At 41.5% G+C, this 20,794-nt stretch overlaps 1 protein-coding gene across 1 annotated transcript in view; it reads left to right on the forward strand.

Annotated features, from left to right (window-relative positions):
- OCA2 (OCA2 melanosomal transmembrane protein) overlaps positions 1-20,794 on the forward strand; it is a 574,440-nt gene that overhangs the window by 11,492 nt on the left and 542,154 nt on the right. Inside the window, exons 2-4 of the mRNA XM_007945979.1 lie at positions 8,100-8,288; positions 9,647-9,704; positions 14,868-14,940. Coding sequence (XP_007944170.1) covers positions 8,100-8,288; positions 9,647-9,704; positions 14,868-14,940 — 320 coding nt within the window. The remainder of the gene's footprint in view (positions 1-8,099; positions 8,289-9,646; positions 9,705-14,867; positions 14,941-20,794) is intronic.

The following is a 20,794-nucleotide window of genomic DNA, read 5'->3' on the forward strand; positions in this document are numbered from 1 at the left end:
TCCTGTGGGCCCAGAAGGTAGGTGGGAGTGGGGGATGGCCACACCTCTGTTCACCAAGTGGGTGTTGGGCATGAGTAACAATAGGAATGTTGTACCTTTTCAGTCTTGCGGGTCCGGGTCCTTGGGGTTGCTGGCAAGCTGAACCTGTTCTTAAACCCCTGGAATTTGCAAGAGTGCTGTCTCTTTAAATATCCAAATGGTCAACCCACTTGTGAACATTCAAAATGGCAGCAGCCTCTGGATAGGCAAAAGTCCACAACTCAGCTCGTGTTTCTTTTCACCTTCTCCATTTATTCCCCAGCTACCAGAGAAGTCCTTCATGCAGTCCCTGGCTATCAAGGCTGATTTTTAGGTTAATTCTTAGGTCCTACCACCACTCAGCACTCTCAAAGCTGTCTGTGCCATGCCCTCAGGATCGCTCAGAATTGCTGCCAGACCATAGATCCGTATGTCTTCTTTTTTGGTATTTTCATGCAAATTCTTCTGCTAGTTGGGGTTTAGTCCACTTCTATATCCTTCCCTTCAAGGATCAGGGGTCCAGGATTATCTTCCGTGTCTGTGTTAATTGGTTTCCCTTTACTTTGTTGAAGAGGGTCTGTGCAGTCTTTCTGCCTAGTCCTCCATCTTACTGGAACTCTCCACAGTGACATTTTGTGTCTCCTGAAATTAGCATCATTTCAGAACCAGTATCCAGTAATCCTTAAATATCTGATTATTTCCTTTCCCACAATGAACACTCATCCTTGTAAAACTGTAGATCCCTTTGGGAAAGACTAGAAGAAAGATTAACAGTATAAATTTTGGTGTACTGGGGTCCTTCTTCTAGGAGACCCAGTCTCCCCTTCATTCAAGGGGTTGTGAATCTGGGAATTGATTGAGAGGCCATGACTCTGTGTTCTGGGAATTAAATTTAGAATGCTGTTCACTTCATCTATAATTCTTCTGCTTGTACAGATCAAATGAATATTTAGTAGTTTTCCCATCTATTTCACTCCAAAAGACACCATCCCTAAGTAGCCTACACCACAAGTCCATATGAGTCAGACTATTCTGATTACTGCTTTGACCCTGCTGTCCATTACAGTAACCATACCTACCTTGTCTTTGTTGAATAAGTGCTGCCACTTGGCCTCTACCATCACAGGGTCCAATCAGCCCCATTGTAGGAAGGTGTCTTAATTCATTTAGGGCAGTTCCCACTGTCAAATATGGCCTACATAAAATAGCAATCACAGCAGTCTTCAAGGATGCTAGTGGTCCCTTCACAAATTTGTATCTCACTGTAGTGGTAAAAATTGTGTCCTCTGGGCACTTCATTTGTGAGTCTATGGGTCTAATCTGATCCATTTATCCTAACATGCCAATTTTACCGTGTCTTTGTATACCAAAAACCAAACCAAACTAATTGCCATCAAGTTGGATCTGACTCATAGTGACCCCTCCTTGGGTCCAAGGTGGTATCACTATGGAAGTAGATTGCCCAACCTTCCTTCCGAGGAGTGGCTGGTGGGTTTGAACTTCCAGCCTTCTGGATTGCAGATAAATGCCTTAGGCACTATGCTACCAGAGCACCTTCTTCTATATTATATCAAGGTAGGTCTGGTATTTCTACTTTACTTAGTGTATGCCAATGCATAATCCATGCTTCAGTAGACAACCAAATAAACTATTAGATCCTTTCCTAACCTCTTGAGCTGAAATATTGAGTGAAGAATCTGTGCTTACTGGTCCCAAATCAATAAACTCAGACTGGCCCAACATTATGTTCCTTGCATCATTATTCCACACCTTTAACAGCTGTTCCCATACATATTCTCCAGGTTTCTGTTTGTATATATTAGAAAAATCAAGCATTTCCCTTTGAATGCTACCATACTTATTCCTGGGTCACACTTAAGTCTAGTGATAGGTTTAGAAGCAACAATGGGTGGTGGGGTGGTTGCTGGGAACATTCAGAAATGTCTTGTAAGACATCTGCCTCAGGCTATTTTTCCAAAGAACCAATACAAAAGACCACATAAAACAACACATTGTACTATACCCCAGCCCATAAATCACCAATTTGGGAGTTAGTTGTTGTGAAGCCAACACTTTCCTGCTTTTTGACCTTACACCCTGCATCACAGGTGGGCCTGTCACACTCCCTCAGTGGTCTTCTTCCCCAGCCTAGCTACAGCCAGAGTTTTCATAATGTAGGGCACACAGAATTTCCTGGGGCTCACTCTGTGAATCCCAAATGATTCAGTGTTTTGGATGGTGTGCAGGGATCTGGAATCCTCATCTCCCAGTGCAAGTCTCATCAAGCTTTCTCCTGGAGGCTCCTAATGACAAATGTCTTCCTGCCAAGTTCCCACCACCCCTATTGACTAGAGCAACTTCCTATCACCCGAGGCATTGGAAGATAGTCGCACTTGGATTGAGGGGGCTTGATGTCACCTCCTCTGGGAAGCCTTGTTTCTGTCCCCATCCTTGCTCTCTCAAACACAACATAGAGCCCTTACTTTTGAACTTGTGCTATCCATGTGGTCCTCCTGGCCTGTGACCTTGATGTCCTGAACCCCAGCACTCACATGACCACTGGTCCCTCAGTGGCTGATGGATGGAGGATGGAGGTAAGTCATTCCACTGAATGGTTTTTCTCTTTTAGGATACTTACTTCTTCATCTATCCTATCAATAACTTTGAAAAAAAATTTCCACATATCTATTTCCTTAAAGGGAGCTCTGGTGGCATAGTGCCCAAGGCATTTTACTGCTAACCAGGAGACTGGTAGTTCAAACCCACCAGCCACTCCTTGGAAGGAAGACTGGACAATCTACTTCCATAGAGATACTGCCTCAGAAACCCAAGGAAGGGTCGCTATAAGTCAGAATTGACTTGATGGCAGTGGGTTTGGTTTGGGTTTATTTCCTTAAAACTTTCCCTTGAATTTCTCAGTAAACTGTGAAGACCTGGGAAATTTTTGAACTTACAGTATATTGGAAAATCAGTACTAATTACATTTTTTCTGCACATATGAGGGCTGGGGACATGCCCTGGAGGCCAAGCTGTTCCTCAGTTAGAGAAACCACATCAGAGCAACAGATCATCTTTGCTTTCAGAACATTCTTCTTTTCTTCCCCTCTTTGCATGAACCAAATTGATATAGTGGTAGTACTGAGGTCTTCTTCTTCTTCTTTTTTTTTTTTTTTCCCAGATAAAAATAAGTCTATTTAGTACCCACTCTGTACCAGGTATTTGGAGGCACTTTCTCACACTTTCTCTTTCAATCCTCACAACAGCCCTGTGAGGTAGGGATTGCCCCCATTTTACAAATGAGTGAACTGAGGCTCAGATATTAAGATACCTGCCCAAGTGACTTGGGGAGTAAATGACTCAAAACTGGTGTTTATCCTACTACACAGTATTTAAAAGGCCTGTACCATAAAACAATAAAAAGAACTTAGGAAAGCCCTATATAAAGGAGGTATTTCATCATCTCCTATCTCCCAGTTGAAGTGTTGAGCAAGATCCACAGGGCAGCAGAGTCATTTATCCTGATAAATGGTCTTTCTGGGAAAGGCATTCTGTGAGGGCTTGGAAGTCTCTGAAGAGCCATATTTAAATGAGCTGAAAGTCCTAGGCAGGGTTAGACAGAAATCAGCCAAAGGCAGCAGTCTGGATTTCAAAGAAACCAAAAGGAGACCAGGATTCTTCCACAGCACACAGAAAATTATGGCCTTCTTTGGGGCAGTGGTCCTTGGTGAAAAACCTAAAATAATTCCACATGTAGAATGTGTACAGGGCTATTACAACACCCAATACATTTCTCCCATTGGAGGAAGAGAGTGGCAGAGGTAGAAGCAGCCTTGCCTCCTCCTAAGACCCCTTTCTGTGGGAGAACCAGCAGTGGACAGTGTGATGTCTGGGCTCTGCCGGCTCCCTCAGGGAATCTTTTATTAGTGGGAGGAGGTGAGCATCAGACCTTTGGCAAAGGAGAGGTCAAAGTGTGCCCAGCAACGTGCACAGGGAACAGGGCATGTGGGGCTGGGAGTAAACTGTGGTCTGGGGTTGGATAAAACAGAAAAAGAACTACTCTGAGCCTGGAGGAAGGGCCAATTGGTGTGGCTCAGGTGACATGGGGGATAATGTGAGGGTGCAGACAGAAAATCAGGTAGCAATGATTTAAAGGGAACTGAAGGGCAATAGTTCTGGGGCCTCTGGTTCCACATGGGAAAGTGGCTGAGAGAACCCAGTTGATAGAGGTAGTGTACAGATTCCTCCTTGCTGATTCTGCTTGGTGAGTTGGTAAAAGCAAGAGTGGAGCTCCCAAACTGTGTCCAACAGAGACCCACCTCTCAGAGTGTGCTGGAATACAGCAACTGCCTCCTCAAAGTGCTGCAGTCCCATCAGGGCCTTGTCCAGGGGGAAGAGGCTCTGGGCTCAGCCCAGATGAAGGGCAAGGGCCACCTGGGCACCCACCAGGGCTCACACCAGCCAACCTAGCCACTCATGGCAAAAGGTGTCATTGAGTTAGCTGGAACTCATTGCCACCTTATATAAAACAGAATGAAACACTGCCTGGTACTGCACCATCCTCACAATCTTTGCTATGCTTGAGTCCATAGTTGCAGCCACTGTTTCAGTCCATCTTGTTGAAGCTCTTCCCCTTTTTTGCAAATCCTCTACTTTACCAAGCATGAAATCCTTCTGTAGGGATTGACCCTTCTGATAACATGAACAAAGTAGGTGAGAAGTCTGGCCTTTATAGCTTTCAAGGAGCATTTCGGCTGCGCTTCCTCCAGGACAAATTTGTTCATTCTTCTGGCAATCCAAGGTATTTTAGTATTCTTCCCCAACACCACACTTCAAAGACATCAACTCTTCTGTCTTCTTTATTAATTGCCCAGCTTTCATACGTATATGAAGCGATTGAAAATACCATATATTAGGTTAGGGGCACCTTAGCCTTCAAAGTGACATCTTTGCTCTTTACCCTTAAGAAACTTTTGCAGCAGATTTGCCCAGTGCAATATGTCATCTGATTTCTTGACTGCTGCTTCCATGGGTGTTGATTGTGTATCTAAGTAAAATGAAATCCCTCACAGCTTCAATCTTTTCTCCATTTATCACAATGTTGCTTATTGGTTCAGTTGTGAGGATTTTGGTTTTCTTTGTGTTAAGGTGTAATCCATACGGAAGACTATAGTCTTTGAGCTTCATCACTAAGTGTCCTCTTCACTTTCAGAAAGCAAGGTTGTGTCATCTGCATATCCCAGGTTGTTAATAATTTCTTCTTCAAATCCTGAACCTACATTCTTCTTCATATAGTCCAGCTTCTCAGATTATTTGCTAAGCATACAGATTGAATAAGCATGGTAAAAGGATGCATACCTGATGTACACCCTTCCTGACTTTAAACCATGAAGTATACCCTTGTTCTGTTCAAATGATAGCCAACAGAAAGACTGGTTGGAGCGATTTTAAAATAACTGGTGATCCCAGGAATTGACCTTCAAGGCCTAGGGAAACATGACAACAGCTTCAGGGTAGAAAAAATTTTGGACAAATTTGGTGCCCAACTCAGCTCTTGACTCTGGTGTGAAGCAGCCACCAGCAGTCCTGGAGGTACCTCAGCTTTAGGACTGTGCCTGGCCTCTTTTCTCTTATAGATCTCCTTTCATTTTGTCCCATCTTCTTCTGGGAGCCTGGCTCCTGTCTTGGGGATCCTGGCTCAGTCCTTTGTTTCTTTGAGCATCAGCGGGCCAATCCCCTATCTTGGGTGAAGCTAGAGCAACAAAACTGATAGATTTAGTGAGTACTCTTCCTTACTACATTGTCCCAGAACTGGATTCCAGGGGCAGGAGTGGGGAAGTTCTCACCCCCACTGGGGGTAGCCTCAGATTTGGCTTCCCCACAGTACTTCTCCAAACACCCTTGCAGCTTTTGTTCCCTTTGATGCTTCTTTTTTTAGTCACTTCTCTGTTTTTTTACTTTACCAGTTTCTCCTCAGCTACAAGCTCTTTAGTGGTTAGCTTCCTCTTCAGTCACCAGGGACTCTGGGGACATGGCCGCATGAAGAATACTGTCTGAGACACTGGGGAAGGATGCAGTGGCAGAGCTGCTTTAAGGGCAGGGCCTAGACCTCTCAAGAGAGAACAGAAAGGACTCTTGGAGACCACAGTAGGTGCCTTGTCCTTCAACCACCTTGCTTCTGTCTCTCAGTTCAGCCATTTTCTCCTCATCACAAAAGTGGTTCAGGAGGTAAGATCTTCATCGTAGTTGTCAGGACTGAACTCCTTGAAGGGTTTGGGACAGAAGCGACCCACAGTGGGCAGCCAGGATGCAGAGGGCAATCTAGCTTGATCCATCCCACAGTCTTCAGAATTTGTGCCATCTCCTGTCAACAGTTGGGGAGGTCTTTTTGATGCTTTCTTATCACCAACTTAATTTTGATAAAATATTAATTGCTCAAGTGACTTATTAAGATGATGTCCATTAATTTATGTTTTCAGATAATGTCTCCTTTGTATTGACAGTACGAGTGAATAGGTAGGGTCTGCACTGTTCAACTTGATCACCACTTGCCACATGTGGTCATTTTAAGTTTAGATTAATTACAATTAAATAAAATTTAATATTCAGTTCTTCAGCTACACTGGCCAGATGACAGCCATACAGGACAGGACAGAAAGCATTTCCTTTCTGTAGACAGGTCTATGGAAAGCACTGACATGGCTAACTGTGCTCCTCTTTGCCCCTATGAGAAGACCAAATTTCCTTCTAATTTGGCTACAATTGTGTTTGTTTGGCAGTTCATGGGATGGTATTACTCCTCACACTCCTAAGCATTCCAAGGGTCATGAAAATGCAAGAAACACTTGACAAAGAAACAGAAGTGTCAGTGTACCTCATCTCTTGGTCACATACTATCTTTGCACAGCCTAGTTTATTCCTCTTAGCTTCTCCTAGGTATCTCTGTTTTTTCTTTCAATTGTTGTGAATCAATTTTAGGGCAGTGATAAGTGTTTGGAAAATCACGACAATCCATTGAACTGGCCTCAGGGTATGCTGGGCTAGTGAGGTCATTAATTTCTACAGATCAAGGCAGGTGTTAGTGTAAATATTCTGACTTCATGAGTACTTCATGCAATACATGGACATCCTGGGCAACTTTGAGCACATCTGTGCAGAGAGATTGTCCACAAGCTTAAGGATGTGACTTTTATAAGGTTTGAGCTTCTCCTTGACCCAGCTGTCCTCTGCCACTAGTCTGGCATTCCTGACATTAGTGAAACCCAAGTTAATGCTGTTTGGAAAGCCCCAAGGAGACCATCTTCCAATAGAAGCATATGACACAGAGGAGAAAGGCTCACAACATTCCTTAAGTTGGATGATTATGACAGAACTGGTGGCATAGTGCATAAAGCTTTGACTGTCAACCAGAAGTTTGGTGGTTCAAACCCACAAGCCACTCTGCATAAGGAAGACTGGGTAATCTACTTCCATAAAGATTTACTGCCTCGGAAACCCAAAGGAGGTTGCTATGAGTTGGAATCAACTCGACGGCATTGAGTTTGGCTCTTGGTTTTTAGGTATCAAGAACTGACTGGATCATATTCAAAGAGAGAGAAATATCAAAAATACTTGAAAGGCAGGGAAGGGCAGGAAAATGGTGTAAATGGTATGGATAACCCAGGGAGGAAGGGTGAAGAATGCTGTTACATTAAGGGGATTGCAACTAATGTCATGAAACAAAATATGCAGAAATTGTTGGATGGGAAAACAATTTGCTCCATAAATTTTCCCAAACTACAAAAGAAAGAAAGAAACAAGCAGGTACAAATGTGAGTGAGAATGTCCCAGACTTAGGACAGGCTATTATTTCCTAAAAGTTCATAATTCATTTTGAAGTCTTCAGCAACCCAGATGATTTACTCTGAGGCTAGAATTCTGTGGTGTCATCCCCATCAAGAAGGGCAGAGGTTATACTGTCTTTGGGCCTCTTAAAAGCCGTGGATAACTCCAGGGCAATTAATTCCCACATCTCTGCTAAGAAGAAACCTCGTTTAGGGGATGGTACCATTTTGGTGAGAGTAATCCCAAACTCTGTTTTCCAGGCTGCAGTGCATGACTGTCTGCCCTCCAGATACCACCATGCCAGAGGAATCTTGGGGACATAGCTCTGCAGACTGGGAGCAGAGTCACTTGCTTGGCAGTGATGGGCCTGGCTTATCTGGATCTGCTTCCACAGAGAAAGCTGACCTTCCTGATGGGGCTCCTGGCATATTCCACTTTTGGACGCTGAGGTAGGTGAGCTTGAACACAGCCCTGTAAGAGTGACACTGCACAAAGATCTCCTACCCTGGGACTGGGGCATGCTCTTTGGCCATTGGTTTTTCAAATGGTATCAATTCTTGTCAAGAGTGCTAAGGAGTCTCAGAAACTGGCATTTGTATTGGTAATTACGTATAAATCCCTTTATTAGCAAAAGGATGACTCTACTGTCTGGGGAGAGTCTGAGGGGGTGGTGAGGCCAGCTAGGAGGGCTTGCTGGACTGCAAGCCTGCCACACAGGAGCCAACCTTGCTCAATCCTTTGTATCTGCCCTCTGTTGAGAGAAAAATTTTTAAAAGTGGCATCCCCTCATCTCTCCTATGTCCTCACCACTGGTATCCCCTTGCTCCTTCTGTCTACTCAACACCTACAGTTGCTTTAGATCTTCATGATGCACCAATGTCTTCTGGTGGATGAGATTGCTAAGAAAATGTGTGAATTATGTGAGTTGGGTTGGTGTGTGTGTGGAGGGGGTCTGGTTCTATCAGTCACCAGCATGGCCACCTGATACTCTTAATGCCCTTCCTAGTCTTTGAGCCCAGCTCCCGAGGACATAACTTGCCCAAATATTCCACAACATGGGTCATAGCACCAAGTACATTTGAGATTTTACCTTTAGTGGTTGTTATACCTTCTGTGATTAATGGAATAATTGCCTTGAGATCACCACAGAGGTACAAGATTCTGTGCTATTCTTTCATATCTAGAAAGTACCATGCACTACCGATGGAGAAACATTTTATTTTGGGTTGTCAGCTCTGCTGTATATGTCAGAGTCACGTAGAAAGAGATTTGTGTTTAGAAATGCCTGGTGAATGCTTCATACTTTAAAAAGAAGTGTCATTTTGATTCCCATTTTAATAAGAATTCTTGAATCAAAATTTGGAAGTGTGAAATGATTATTCATCAATTTCATTAAATCTAGGAAAATGTAAAATGAGAGTTTACTATTTTCAAGAGATCAGAAAGAAATTTTGAAGCAAAGATGGAACTAAAAATAAAAAGATGTCCCAGAGACAGGGTGCACAATGGACTGCTGTGGGCAGAGAGCACAGTGTCCGTTAAACTATGGGCAAAATCATTGACAAAGACAAATTTAAGAGCCAATGAAAAGCACTTTATTCGCTTGTAAATGGTGGGATCCTGGAGCCTTTACAGACTTGTGTTGAACCTAAATCTTGAGTCCAAGTGCCTCTTCAGGAATGTGATGCACACGGTCTGAGTAGGCCTAGCAGCAGCACCTTTCCAGAAGGGAGTGGATTTGCAGGTAAACAGATCAGTGGTGCCAGGATGGACTGTCCTGGTGACAGCCGTGGCCCTTCTCTTGCAGGAGCTGTGTGCGCAGGCTGACTGTCGCAAGCTTGTTCGTCCTTGTGGTGGTGTGCTCTGTGAGTACTGTAGCTCTGCATGGGCCCTCTGACTCACCTTCCTGTCTTCCTTTGGAGGAGATGCTGGGGAGCCTGTGGTACTGACCAGAGTGGAGGTGGAGACAGAGCCCCAGCACAGCTCCACCATGTCCTCACTTAGCCCTCACAGCCTCAGTCAGTCTTGTTCCATAGGATGCACCTGGATCTCTCCTTCCACTTACAGGGCTCACCAACTTTTTTTCCCCAACTACATACAATAACTACTCTTAATTTGCATTGTAACCCTTTCAGCATTGTAGGACCCCTTTGATGGAGTTCTAAACAGGCCAGCCTGCTTGGGAGGGAATAAAGTTACAGAAACCTACCCCAAGGCTCCTCCAGCTTCCTTGGTTCATCCATCCTCCTTCTTTTAGGACACAATGCATGCCCAACCAACTCATCCCAGAGTCAGATCAATCTGAGATGCCTACCCTTGGGACAGGGTGGAGGAGAGAGGGTTCCTACTAGTGGTCTGTCAACATCAGGGAGTGAGAGTGATGGCTTTCTTAGTTGGAAAATGGGTAGGGGCTGTGAAGGCTGCTCTATAGCGCTGAGGGTTAACTGAGCCTAGAGGCCAGGAAAGGCTGTGGACTGACAGGGAGCAGAGAGACCAGGGAGTGGGCCCTGAGTGTACCCTACTTTGACTGGACAGGGGCTCACCTAATAGTATTGTGTGCTCCATGGCTGATGTAGCCCTTGCTAGGGTCACATTACAGACATTCAAAGTGTATGTGTTGTATAGATGGGTTTGTGTGGTCTGATGGCATTACTATATGGGTGCTAAGGGCACAGAGCATACTGGATGACACTATCATAGGTGTTTATACCAAAATGACTGTCTATAAAATTTTCATGCAGTGTTTCAGCAGAAATTTATTACTTTTAATAAAAATATCCCTGTAGGTAATTATAACTACAAAAATATTATTTCCTAAGCTTAGCTTACATGTACCAGTACACCTATAAGGCTAACACTCTATACTAATTTACTTTTTGAACCTTCTAATGAGCTCTGGTGGTGTAGGGCCCAAGGCACTTGACTGCTAACCAGAAGGCTGGCGGTTCAAATCCACCAGCCACTCATCCGAAGGACAGTTGGACAATCTACTTCTGTAGTGATACTGCCTCGGCAACCCAAGGAGGGGTCGCTATGAGTCGGGTCCAACTCGACGGCACATAACAACAACAATGAGCTCTGGTGGTGTAGTGTCCACAGCGTATGACTACTAACCAGAGGGTGGTGGTTCAAACCCATCAGCCACTCCTTAGAAGGAAGATTGAGAAATCTACTTCTGCAGAGATACTGCCTCAGAAACCTAAGGAGCGGTGGCTATGAGTCTACTCAAGGGCAGTGAGCTTTTTTTTTTGGAATGTGCTCTGGTCAGAGCTGTTATATTATCCAATTAAATGATACTTCAAATCATATGTTTTCATCTGCATCTGCTATAAGAACCTAGTGTTATTTTGTTGCTGCTTGTGTTTTTATAGTCACTGATTTTGTCAATTTTCTGGTGTTTTAGCCACAACATTGTGGTAATTTGTGCATCTAAATTGATAACTTATTTTTTTTGGAATAAAGTAGTAATTAAAGGAAAAGGAGAAAAATAAAAAAATTCTGATCAGTTACTAATAATGTAACTAATAAGATTGTAATTCATTGTAGAAAGATTTTTAAAAATAATTCTGTTGTATTAATATAATCTAAGAAATATTACAGTTAAGTAGTTTGCAAAGATATTTATCACATACTTAATATATGTGACAAATGATTAAAATTGATGAGATATTTTCATAAAACCTGTGTTTTATTGACAATGCAAATGCTTTTGACAGTGTGGATCATAAGAAATTATGAAGATCATTGTGAAGAACGGGAATTCTTAATTGTACTTATGTAGAACCTGTACATAGACAAAGAAGTAGTTGTTCTAATGGAACAAGGGGATACTGCATGGTTAAAAATCAGGAAAAGTGTGTGTAAAGGTTGTATCCTTTCACTATAATTATTCAGTCTGTATACTGAGCAAATAATCTGAGAAGCTAGACAATACAAAGAAGAACATCACATCAGGACTAGAGGAAAGTTTAATTAACAACTTGTGATATGCAGATGACAAGACTTTGCTTGCTAAAAAGAAAAAAAGGACTTGACACATTTACTAATGAAGATCAAAAGTTACAGTCTTCAGTATGGATAACACCTCAGCATAAAGAAAATAAAAACCCTCATCACTGGACCAATAAGAAACATCATGATAAATGGAGAAAAGATTGAAATTGTCAGGGATTTCATTTTACTTGGTTGTCCCCAATCAACACCCATGGAAACATCAGTCAGGAATCAGACATTGTATAGCACTGGGAAAGTCTATTGCAAAGACCCCTTTAAAGAGCTAAAGAGGAAAGATGTCACTTCGAAGACTAAAGTGCACTTAACTCAAGGTATGGTATTTTCAATAACCTCATATACATGTGAAAGCTGGAGAGTAAATAAGGAAGACTGAAGAAAATGTATGCCTTTGAATTGTGGTATTGGTAAAGAATAATGAAAATACAATGGTCTGTCAGAAAAATGAACAAAACTGTCCCAGAGGAATGGCAGCCAGAAAGCTCCTTAGAAGCAAGAATGGTTGAACTCTTCTCATCTATTTTGTTCATGACCAGTACCTGGAGAAGAATATGCTTAGTAAAGCGAGGGTTAGTGAAAAAGGGGAAGACCCTCAAACCCTCAATGAGATGGATTGACACTGTGGCTGCAACAACGGCCTCGAGTATAGCAAGGATTGTTAGGATGGTGCATGACTGGTCAATGTTTTGTTCTGCTGTACATAGGGTCACTACCAGTTTGACCTCACTTCAGAGTGAGGACCATCAAAGTGGTGACCTCACCCCTTGGCCTAGTAGGCTGTGTTCCATGAGTTAATGCAATGGGTGACACCAACCCTAGTGACACCACTTGTATGGTCCCCTGTACCTGGCTTTGTGTGGGTGTGTGTGTGATGGACATTGTAGGACAATTTTGGTCTATGACTATGATGCATGAGCTTGGGGAGTTACTTCTGGATGTGTGCCATTTGTTATGATATGGTGGATGATGTTTTCTGTTTGGTGGATGATTGGCAGTGTTGTGGTATGACAGGGTGTGTAGTTTTAAGTGAGATGCCCAGACCTACATGGATGAGGTGGTGTTTCTGTGACTGCTATTGTGTCTGAGCTGTGGGCTTGTCTGGGTCCATGGTGAGTGTGATGTGGGGGTAGGTAGCTCTTATCTCTCTCTCTTTTGGTTCTCCAGTGCCGCTCTAACAGAAATACCACAAATGGGATGGCTTGGAAAAACAGGGATTTATTCTCTTACAGTTTGGGAAGCTAGAAGTCTGAGTTTGAAGTACCAGCTCTAGGGGCTGGATGAAGGCCCCTTGACTTTGGGCTTCACCTCTATCTCTTGCTCCTGGCCCACTGAAGCTGGAGGCATCTTTTAACTCAAGCAGCTGCTGGCTGCTGAGGCTAACAAACCCAAGGTTGACAAGTAAAATGGCACAGTCCAAAGATAAGCAACACAGCAGGGCACTAGTTCAAGTCCAGAAACAGTGCCAAAATCCACAGGCAACACAGCAGGCTGCTGAAGGAAGACTCAACTGTATATAGGGTCCAAGCATGCCAAAAAGCTCAAAACATTTTTCAAAGCATCAAAGTGGTGACCTCACCTCTTGGCCTGGTAGGCCATGTTCCTCTGCCCCTTGGGCATTGCAGCCCTGCCCCCTCAGTTTTGGGCAGTGGCTATGGCCCCATCGACTGGCCCTCATGAACTGCAACAGCACACTCTAGAACCTAGTTGGTGAAGATCTGACTCTTTGAAACTTAAGAAGCTGTGGTGGTTCTACTCACAGAGGCCATGGTCCTACTCTCTGAGGCTGAGGCAGCTCTGCTTCCCATTTCCTTGGTCTTTCAGCTTCTTCCAATTAATACCCGAGGGTGACCCACTCTGTCAGGAAGCTTTCTGTCCAAAGGCATTCATCTTTCTCTCTCCTCTGGCTGGCAAGCCTGTGACTCCTTCTCATACTGGTCTCTACCTATTAGTGCCTGAAGGCAAGCCACTCCTCCATGAAGCCATTTGCCCAAAGGCATCCATCTTTCTCCTCCATATGCTAGTAAGCCCATTGCTCTGTCTCATGCTGGTCTCTCAGTTCTGCTATGGCTGTATCTCTGCCAGTTTCTCTGCTGGTTTCTCTGCTGATCTCTCTTGCTGTTGTCTCAGCCAGTCATCTCAGCCAGTTGGCTCAGCTGGTCTCAGGACAGAAATCTTGGGTGCAAGGACACATTCCACTCCTGTCCACATTATAGGTATCTGTCAAAGCAACACCCCATTCTCATGGTACCAAATTCTATTTTGGTTATCTAGTGCCATTTTAACAGAAGTACCACAAGTGGATGATTTGAACAAACAGGTATTTATTCTCTTACAGTTTAGGAGGCTAAAAGTCTAAATTCAAAGTGCCAGCTCTAAGGGCTGGGTGAAGTCCCCTAGACCTTGGGCTTCAGCTCTGCCTCTTGCTCCCTGAACAGTGAAGCTGGAGGTGTCTCTTAACTCAGGCCAGTTCACACCTGGCCCATTGAGGGCTCACCTGACTTCTGTTTCTATTATTTACCCTTCTTCTGGAATATGAGTTTTGATTATTTGTGGACATTTCCTAATTAGAATGTGAGAATTTTGTTTTGAAATTCTACAGTCTATCATCTGTCATGTCAAACATGTCATGTCATCTGTCATACAGCACTTTAATTTCCTGTGGTACATAAGATGATTTGCAAATCCCACAGAGACATTGTACCAGCCAGATAGGCCATATTCCTTTATTCTTGAATAAGGAACATCATATTTACCACTGCTGACAACTTTATTTTGGTGGCTTTTATTCTTAAAATGAGCAAATATTGATAATCAAGGCCCATTGTAGCTGACAATAGCATAACAAATCAGAATTTTATTTTTCAATATATAAGAAAGGTTATTCATTATAATCTGATGAATTTTGTATAGATAAATGAACAGCATTTTAAGATCCCTATTTTTAACTATTGTCAATTATTTAAATCATATTCTTTTCATACTGCACATCTATAATTGAGTGTTTTTGATTGTTACAGATTTTATTTAGCCTGTATCCAGATCAAGGAAAATTCTGGCAGTTGTTGGCTGTGTCACCGTTGGAAAGCTACTGTATCCAGAATATACCTGAGCTGGTCATCATCATGACTGTGGTTCAAAAAGTCTGAACAACTAGACAATGTTGTTGAGGTCACAACCTGGTGATCACTGTTACTACCCTCACATTTTGTTATTCAGGATATTTGAGGACATGTGGTGGAGGGGAACTTGGAAACTGCTGGGATTTGGAGAGTGTTCCAGGGAAGAGATAAACAAGTGGTGCAAGGGCCTGGTGTTTTGGGGTGCCAGAGCACTAAGTTCTGTCTCTCTTTTCCCACTCATCTCCTTTTGAGGTTCAGTTTGGGTGCTACCAGTTTACCAATCTTCAGGCGCACTCATTCTTTCCTTCACTCTGTGGAAACTGCTGATTGAGCCCATCCAAGGCATCTTCATTCCTGTTACTGCATAAGTTCAATTCCAGACCAGGGTCGCTAGAGTCTATAGTCTCTCAAGAGTTTCACCAGGCTCTCATCAGACCAGCAAACATGGTCTTTTTTTTTTTTCCTTCATGATTTTGAGTTTTTTTCCATATTGTTCTCCCACTCTATCCAGGATCTCCTGCACTGATCCCCTTCCAAGTGGCTGACAATGATAGACAGGCACCATCTAGTTCCTCTGGTCTCATGGTCATATAGACTGGAGATTGCATGGCCTACCAGTCTCTTGGACTAATTTTTTCTATGTTCTTTTGTTTTTTTTCATTCTTCTTTGCTCTGGAAGAATGAAGAGAGACCCATTGTTGCATCTAGATGGCTGCTTGCAAGCTTCTAAGATTCCAGTCACTACCCACCAAAGTAGGATGTAGAACAATGTTTTTGTGTTGTATGTTATGCCAGTTGAGCTTTGATGTTCCCTGTGACCATGGTCCCAAACCCACAGGTCCAACTACTCACTCCCTCCAGGTAGTTGTCTGTGACCAAGAGGCCACCACAACTTTGCTCCTTGTCAGCTCTACTATACATCTGTATATTCTTACAGCACATGCAAATATGTATGTAGAAACATTGTCTGCTAACCCTATATATGGTCATGGGCACACTACCCCCTGCCTAGACATACCTGATCATTCTTTTTGTCCACCCATCACTTGACAATGCAGTACTGTACATGCAAGAGTTCATCTTTGTTGTCTGTACCTCCCATGTACCTCTTTATGTCTTCTCCTCCTCAATTCCACCAGGTCTATCACTTACATTTGGTATATTGCCCTTCTCTTCACCCAAATCAATACTTGTCTCTACCTATCTAACAATGTTCCCTATCCTCCCCTCTCACCCCTGGTAACGAACAAAGAAAATTTCCTTCCATATACAAACCTTTCTTGACTTTTTACAATAATGGACTAATACAATATTTGTCCTTCTATGATTGACTTATTTCACTCAGGATAATGTTCTCCAAGTTTACCCACATTATCAGTGTTTTGCAGATTCTACATTATTCTTTAGTGTTGCCTAGTGTTCCATTATGTGTATGTACCATAGTTTGGTTACCCATTTTTCACATGATGGACACCTAGGTTTTATCCATCTTTTGGCTATTGTAAATAGTGCTGCAACGAACATGGGTGTGCATATGTCTGTTCTTGTCATGGCTCTCACTTCTTTAGGATATATACTTAACTAATGGAATGACTGGTCAAATGATATTTCTAATTGCAACTTTTGAAGGAATTGCCATACTGCTTTCCACAGTGGTTGTACAGTTTTACAGTCCCACCAGCAGTGTATGAGAGTCCCAATCGCTCCACATTCTCGCCAGTGTTTGTTATTTTCTGTCTTGTTGAACTTTACTACTAGTACTGGGACGAGATGATATCTCGTTGTTGTTTTGATTTGCATCTCTCTAATGGCTAATGAAGGAGCTCTGGTAGCGTCGTGCCTAAGGCACTTGACTGCTAACCAGAAGGCTGGTGGTTCAAACCCACTAGTTACTTCTCGGAAGGACAGTTGGACAATCTACTTCCATAGTGATACTGCCTCAGAAACCCAAGGAGGGGTCAATATGAGTCAGGTCTGACTCCATGGCACAAAACAACAACAATTGCTCATTAGCAATAGTGAACATTTCTTCATGTGTTTGTTGGCCGCTTGAATATCCTCTTTAGTGAAGTGTCTATTCATGTCTTTTTGTCATTTTTTAATTGTATTGTTTGTTTTTTTTGTTGTTGAGTGTTGGAATTTTCTATAACTTTTAGAGATAAGTCCCTTGTCAGATATGTTGCTGCTGAATGTTTTTTCCTGATCTGTAGGTTTTCTCTACTCTTTTGGAGAAGTCTTTGGAAGCACATAAAAATTTAAATTTTAGACCTTCCCATTCATTTACTTTATCTTCTGCTGTTTGCATATCTTATAGGTTATGCTTGACAGTCTATTTATGCCATAAATTAGGGCCCCTAAATTTGCCCCTATTTTTTCCTTGAGGAACTCCATAGTTTTAGGTTTCACATTTACGTCTTTGACCTATCTGGAATTAGTATTTGTGCATGTTGTGAAATACGGATGTTGTTCATTTTTCTGCAAGTGGATATCCAGTTTTGCCAGCACTATTTGTTAAAGAGACAATCTCTTCCCCTTTTAATGGATTTCAGCACTTTGTCAAAAATCAACTGACTAGAGGTCAATGGATATATTTCTAGGTTCTCAATTCTATTGCACTGGTCTATGTGTCTGTCATACCAATACCAGGCTGTTTTGAGTACTATGGCTGCATAGTAGGTTTTGAGATCTGGGAGTGTGAGATCTCCTACTTTGTTCTTTTTCTTCAATAGTGCTTTGTTTATTCAAGGTCTCCTTCCTTTCCATATGAAATTAGTTATTGGTTTCTCCATATCCTTAAAGAATGTCAGTGGGATCTGGATTGGGATGGCATTGAATGTTTAGAGTGCTCTGTGTAGTACTGATATTTTCACAATGTTCAATCTTCCTATCCATGAGCATGGTATATCCTTCCATTTATTTAGATCTCTTATGGTTTCTTGAAGTAGTGTTTTGTAGTTTGCTTTGTATAGGTCTTTTGTGTCTCTGGTAAGATTTATTCCCAAGTATTTTATTTTATTGGTTGTTATGTTGTTGTTATGTGCCATCGAGTCGGCCCCGACTCATAGTGACCCCTCCTTGGGTTTCCAAGGCAGTATCACTACGGAAGTAGGATTGCCCAACCTTCCTTCCGAGGAGTGGCTGGTGGGTTTGAACCGCCAGCCGTCTGGTTAGCAGGCAAGTGTCTTAGCCACTATTTATTGGTAGCTATTGTAAATGGTATTGATATCCTTATTTCCTTTTCAGGAATCTCTTTGCTGATGTACAGAAATCCTACTGATTTTTGTATGTTGATGTTATATCCTGCTGTTATGCTAAATCTCTCAATTAGTTCAGTAGTTTTCCTGCTGAGTCTCTTGGGCTTTCTATGTGTAGGATCATATCATCAGCAAAATAGGGATAGTTTTATTTCTTCCTTAAAATTGGATGCCTTTGGTTTCCCTTTCTTGTCTTATTGCCCTGGCTAAGACTTCCAATACAATGTTGAATAGAAGTGATGACAAAGGGAATCCTTGTCTGGTTCCTGTTTTCAAGGAGAATGGTTTCAGTTTCTCTCCAGTGACTAATTTTGCATATATTCCCTTTATTATGTTGAGGAATTTCCCTTCTATTTCTATTTTGCTGACAGGTTTTAAAATCAGGAATAAGTGCTGGATTTTATCAAATGCCTTTTCTGCATTGATTGACATGATCATGTGGTTAATTTTCTTTATTTTACTTATGTGTTGGATTTTGTTGGTCATTTTTCTAATGTTGAACCATCCTTGCATACCTGCTATGAATCCCACTTGGTCACAACGTATTATATTTTGGATATGTTGTCAGAGTATATTGGTTAGGATTTTGTTGAAGATTTTTAAATCTATATTCATGAAAGATACTGGTCTGTAGTTTTCCTTTTTAGCAATGTCTTTGCCTGGTTTTGGAATCAAGACGATGTTTGCTTCATAAAATGAGCTTGTGAGGATTTCATCCATTTCTATGTTCTGGAATAGTTTGAGTAGGATTGGTGTCAGTTCTTCTCTGAATATTTGGTAGAATTCTCCAGTGAAATATCTGAGCCAGGACTTTTTTTTGTTGGTATTTTATTATTATTATTATTTTTTATGCCCTGTTCAATTTCTTTTTTTGTTATGGGCCTATTCAAATTTTCCACTTCAGTCTGTGTTAGTTTAGGTAAGTAGTATATTATTAAAAATATGTGCCTTTTTTCTAGATTTTCAAGTTTGTTGAAGTACAGTTCTTTGTAATATCCTTATATTATACTTCTTATTTCAGTTGGTTCTGTTGTGATGTCACCCATTTTGTTTCTTAGTCATGTTATTTTTATTCTCTCCCTCTTTTCCTTTGTTAAATTTGCCAGTGGTTTGTCAATTTTATAAATATTTTTGAAAACCCAACTTCTAGTCTTGTAGATATTTTCTATCATCTTTCTATTTTCTGTTTTATTGATTTCCACTCAAACTTTTATTTCTTTTCTTCTGGTGATTATAGGCTTTTTTTGCTCCTCTTTTTCTAATTGTTAGGGATGTTGGTTTAAGGTGTTGATTTTGGCTCTTTCTTCTTTTTTGAAGTGTGCATTTATTGTTATAAATTGGCCTCTGATCACTGCTGTTGCTGTGTCCCAAAGATTTTGGTAAGCTGTGTTTTCATTCTCATTTGAGTCAAGTAATTTTTTAAGTTCATTTTTTATTTCTTCTATTACCCAGTCTTTTTTAAGGAGGGTGTTAGTCAGTTTCACTTGTTTGGTCTTTTTTGATCAAAAAGCAAAGATTGATCTTCCTATTGTTGATTTCTAATTTTATAGCATTATGATCTGAGAAGATGCTTTACAGTATTTCAGTGTTTTTAAATTTTTTAAGTCTTGCTTTGTGGCCTAACATATCATCTATGTTAGACCATATGGAGAATGTTCCATGTGCACTGGAAAAGAATGTATATTGTGCTGTTGTTGGGTGAAGTGCTCTGTAGATGTCTATAAGGTCAAGTTGGTGGATTGTATTGTTTAGTTTTTCAGTGTCTTTGTTGAGTTTTTTTCCAGTTGTTTTAAATTTCATTGAAAATGTTGTATTAAAATCTCCTACTATGACTGTGGAGTCATCTATTTGTCTTTTCAATTCTGTTAAATTTTGATTTATGTATTATGGGGCTCATTCATTGGGTCTATAGATATTTATTATGGTTATATCTTCTTGTGTGTTTGATCCTTTATCATTATATAATGTCTTTCCTTGTCTCTTATGGTGGTTTTTGCTTTCAAGTCAATCTTATCAGAAATTAATATTACCACTCCTACTCTTTTTGCAGAAGGAAAGTTGGGCAATCTACATCCGTAGTGATACTGCCTTGGAAACCCAAGGAGGGGTCTCTATGAGTCGGGTCCAACTTGATGGCACATAACAACAACATACTTTTTTGGTTGCCATTTGCTTGAAGTATCTTCTTCAAACCTTTGATTTTTAATCTATTTTTGTCTTTGTCTCTAAGGTGTGTGTCTTGTAAGCAGCATATTGATGGGTTATGTTTTGTTATCCAGTCTGGAATGCTCTATCTCTTGAGTGGTGCATTTAGTCCATTAACATTCAATGTAATTATCCTCGAGCATGAATTTGTTGCTGTCATTTTTTTTATGTGTTTTTTCATGGTCTTCCTGGTTTCTTTGTTCCATATAATGTTCTGTGCTGAGCTCATTTTGTTTATGAATTGTGATATCATTTCTTTCATTGCTATTGTTTTGTTGTTGTTGTTGTTGTTGTTTGCCATCGAGTCAGCCCTGACTCATAGCGACCCCTCCTTGGGTTTCCGAGGCAGTATCACTATGGAAGTAG

Source organism: Orycteropus afer, unplaced genomic scaffold (assembly GCF_000298275.1).
Source record: "Orycteropus afer afer isolate SDZICR_OR568_19922 unplaced genomic scaffold, OryAfe1.0 scaffold00146, whole genome shotgun sequence".
NCBI classification, from domain to species: Eukaryota; Metazoa; Chordata; class Mammalia; order Tubulidentata; family Orycteropodidae; genus Orycteropus; species Orycteropus afer.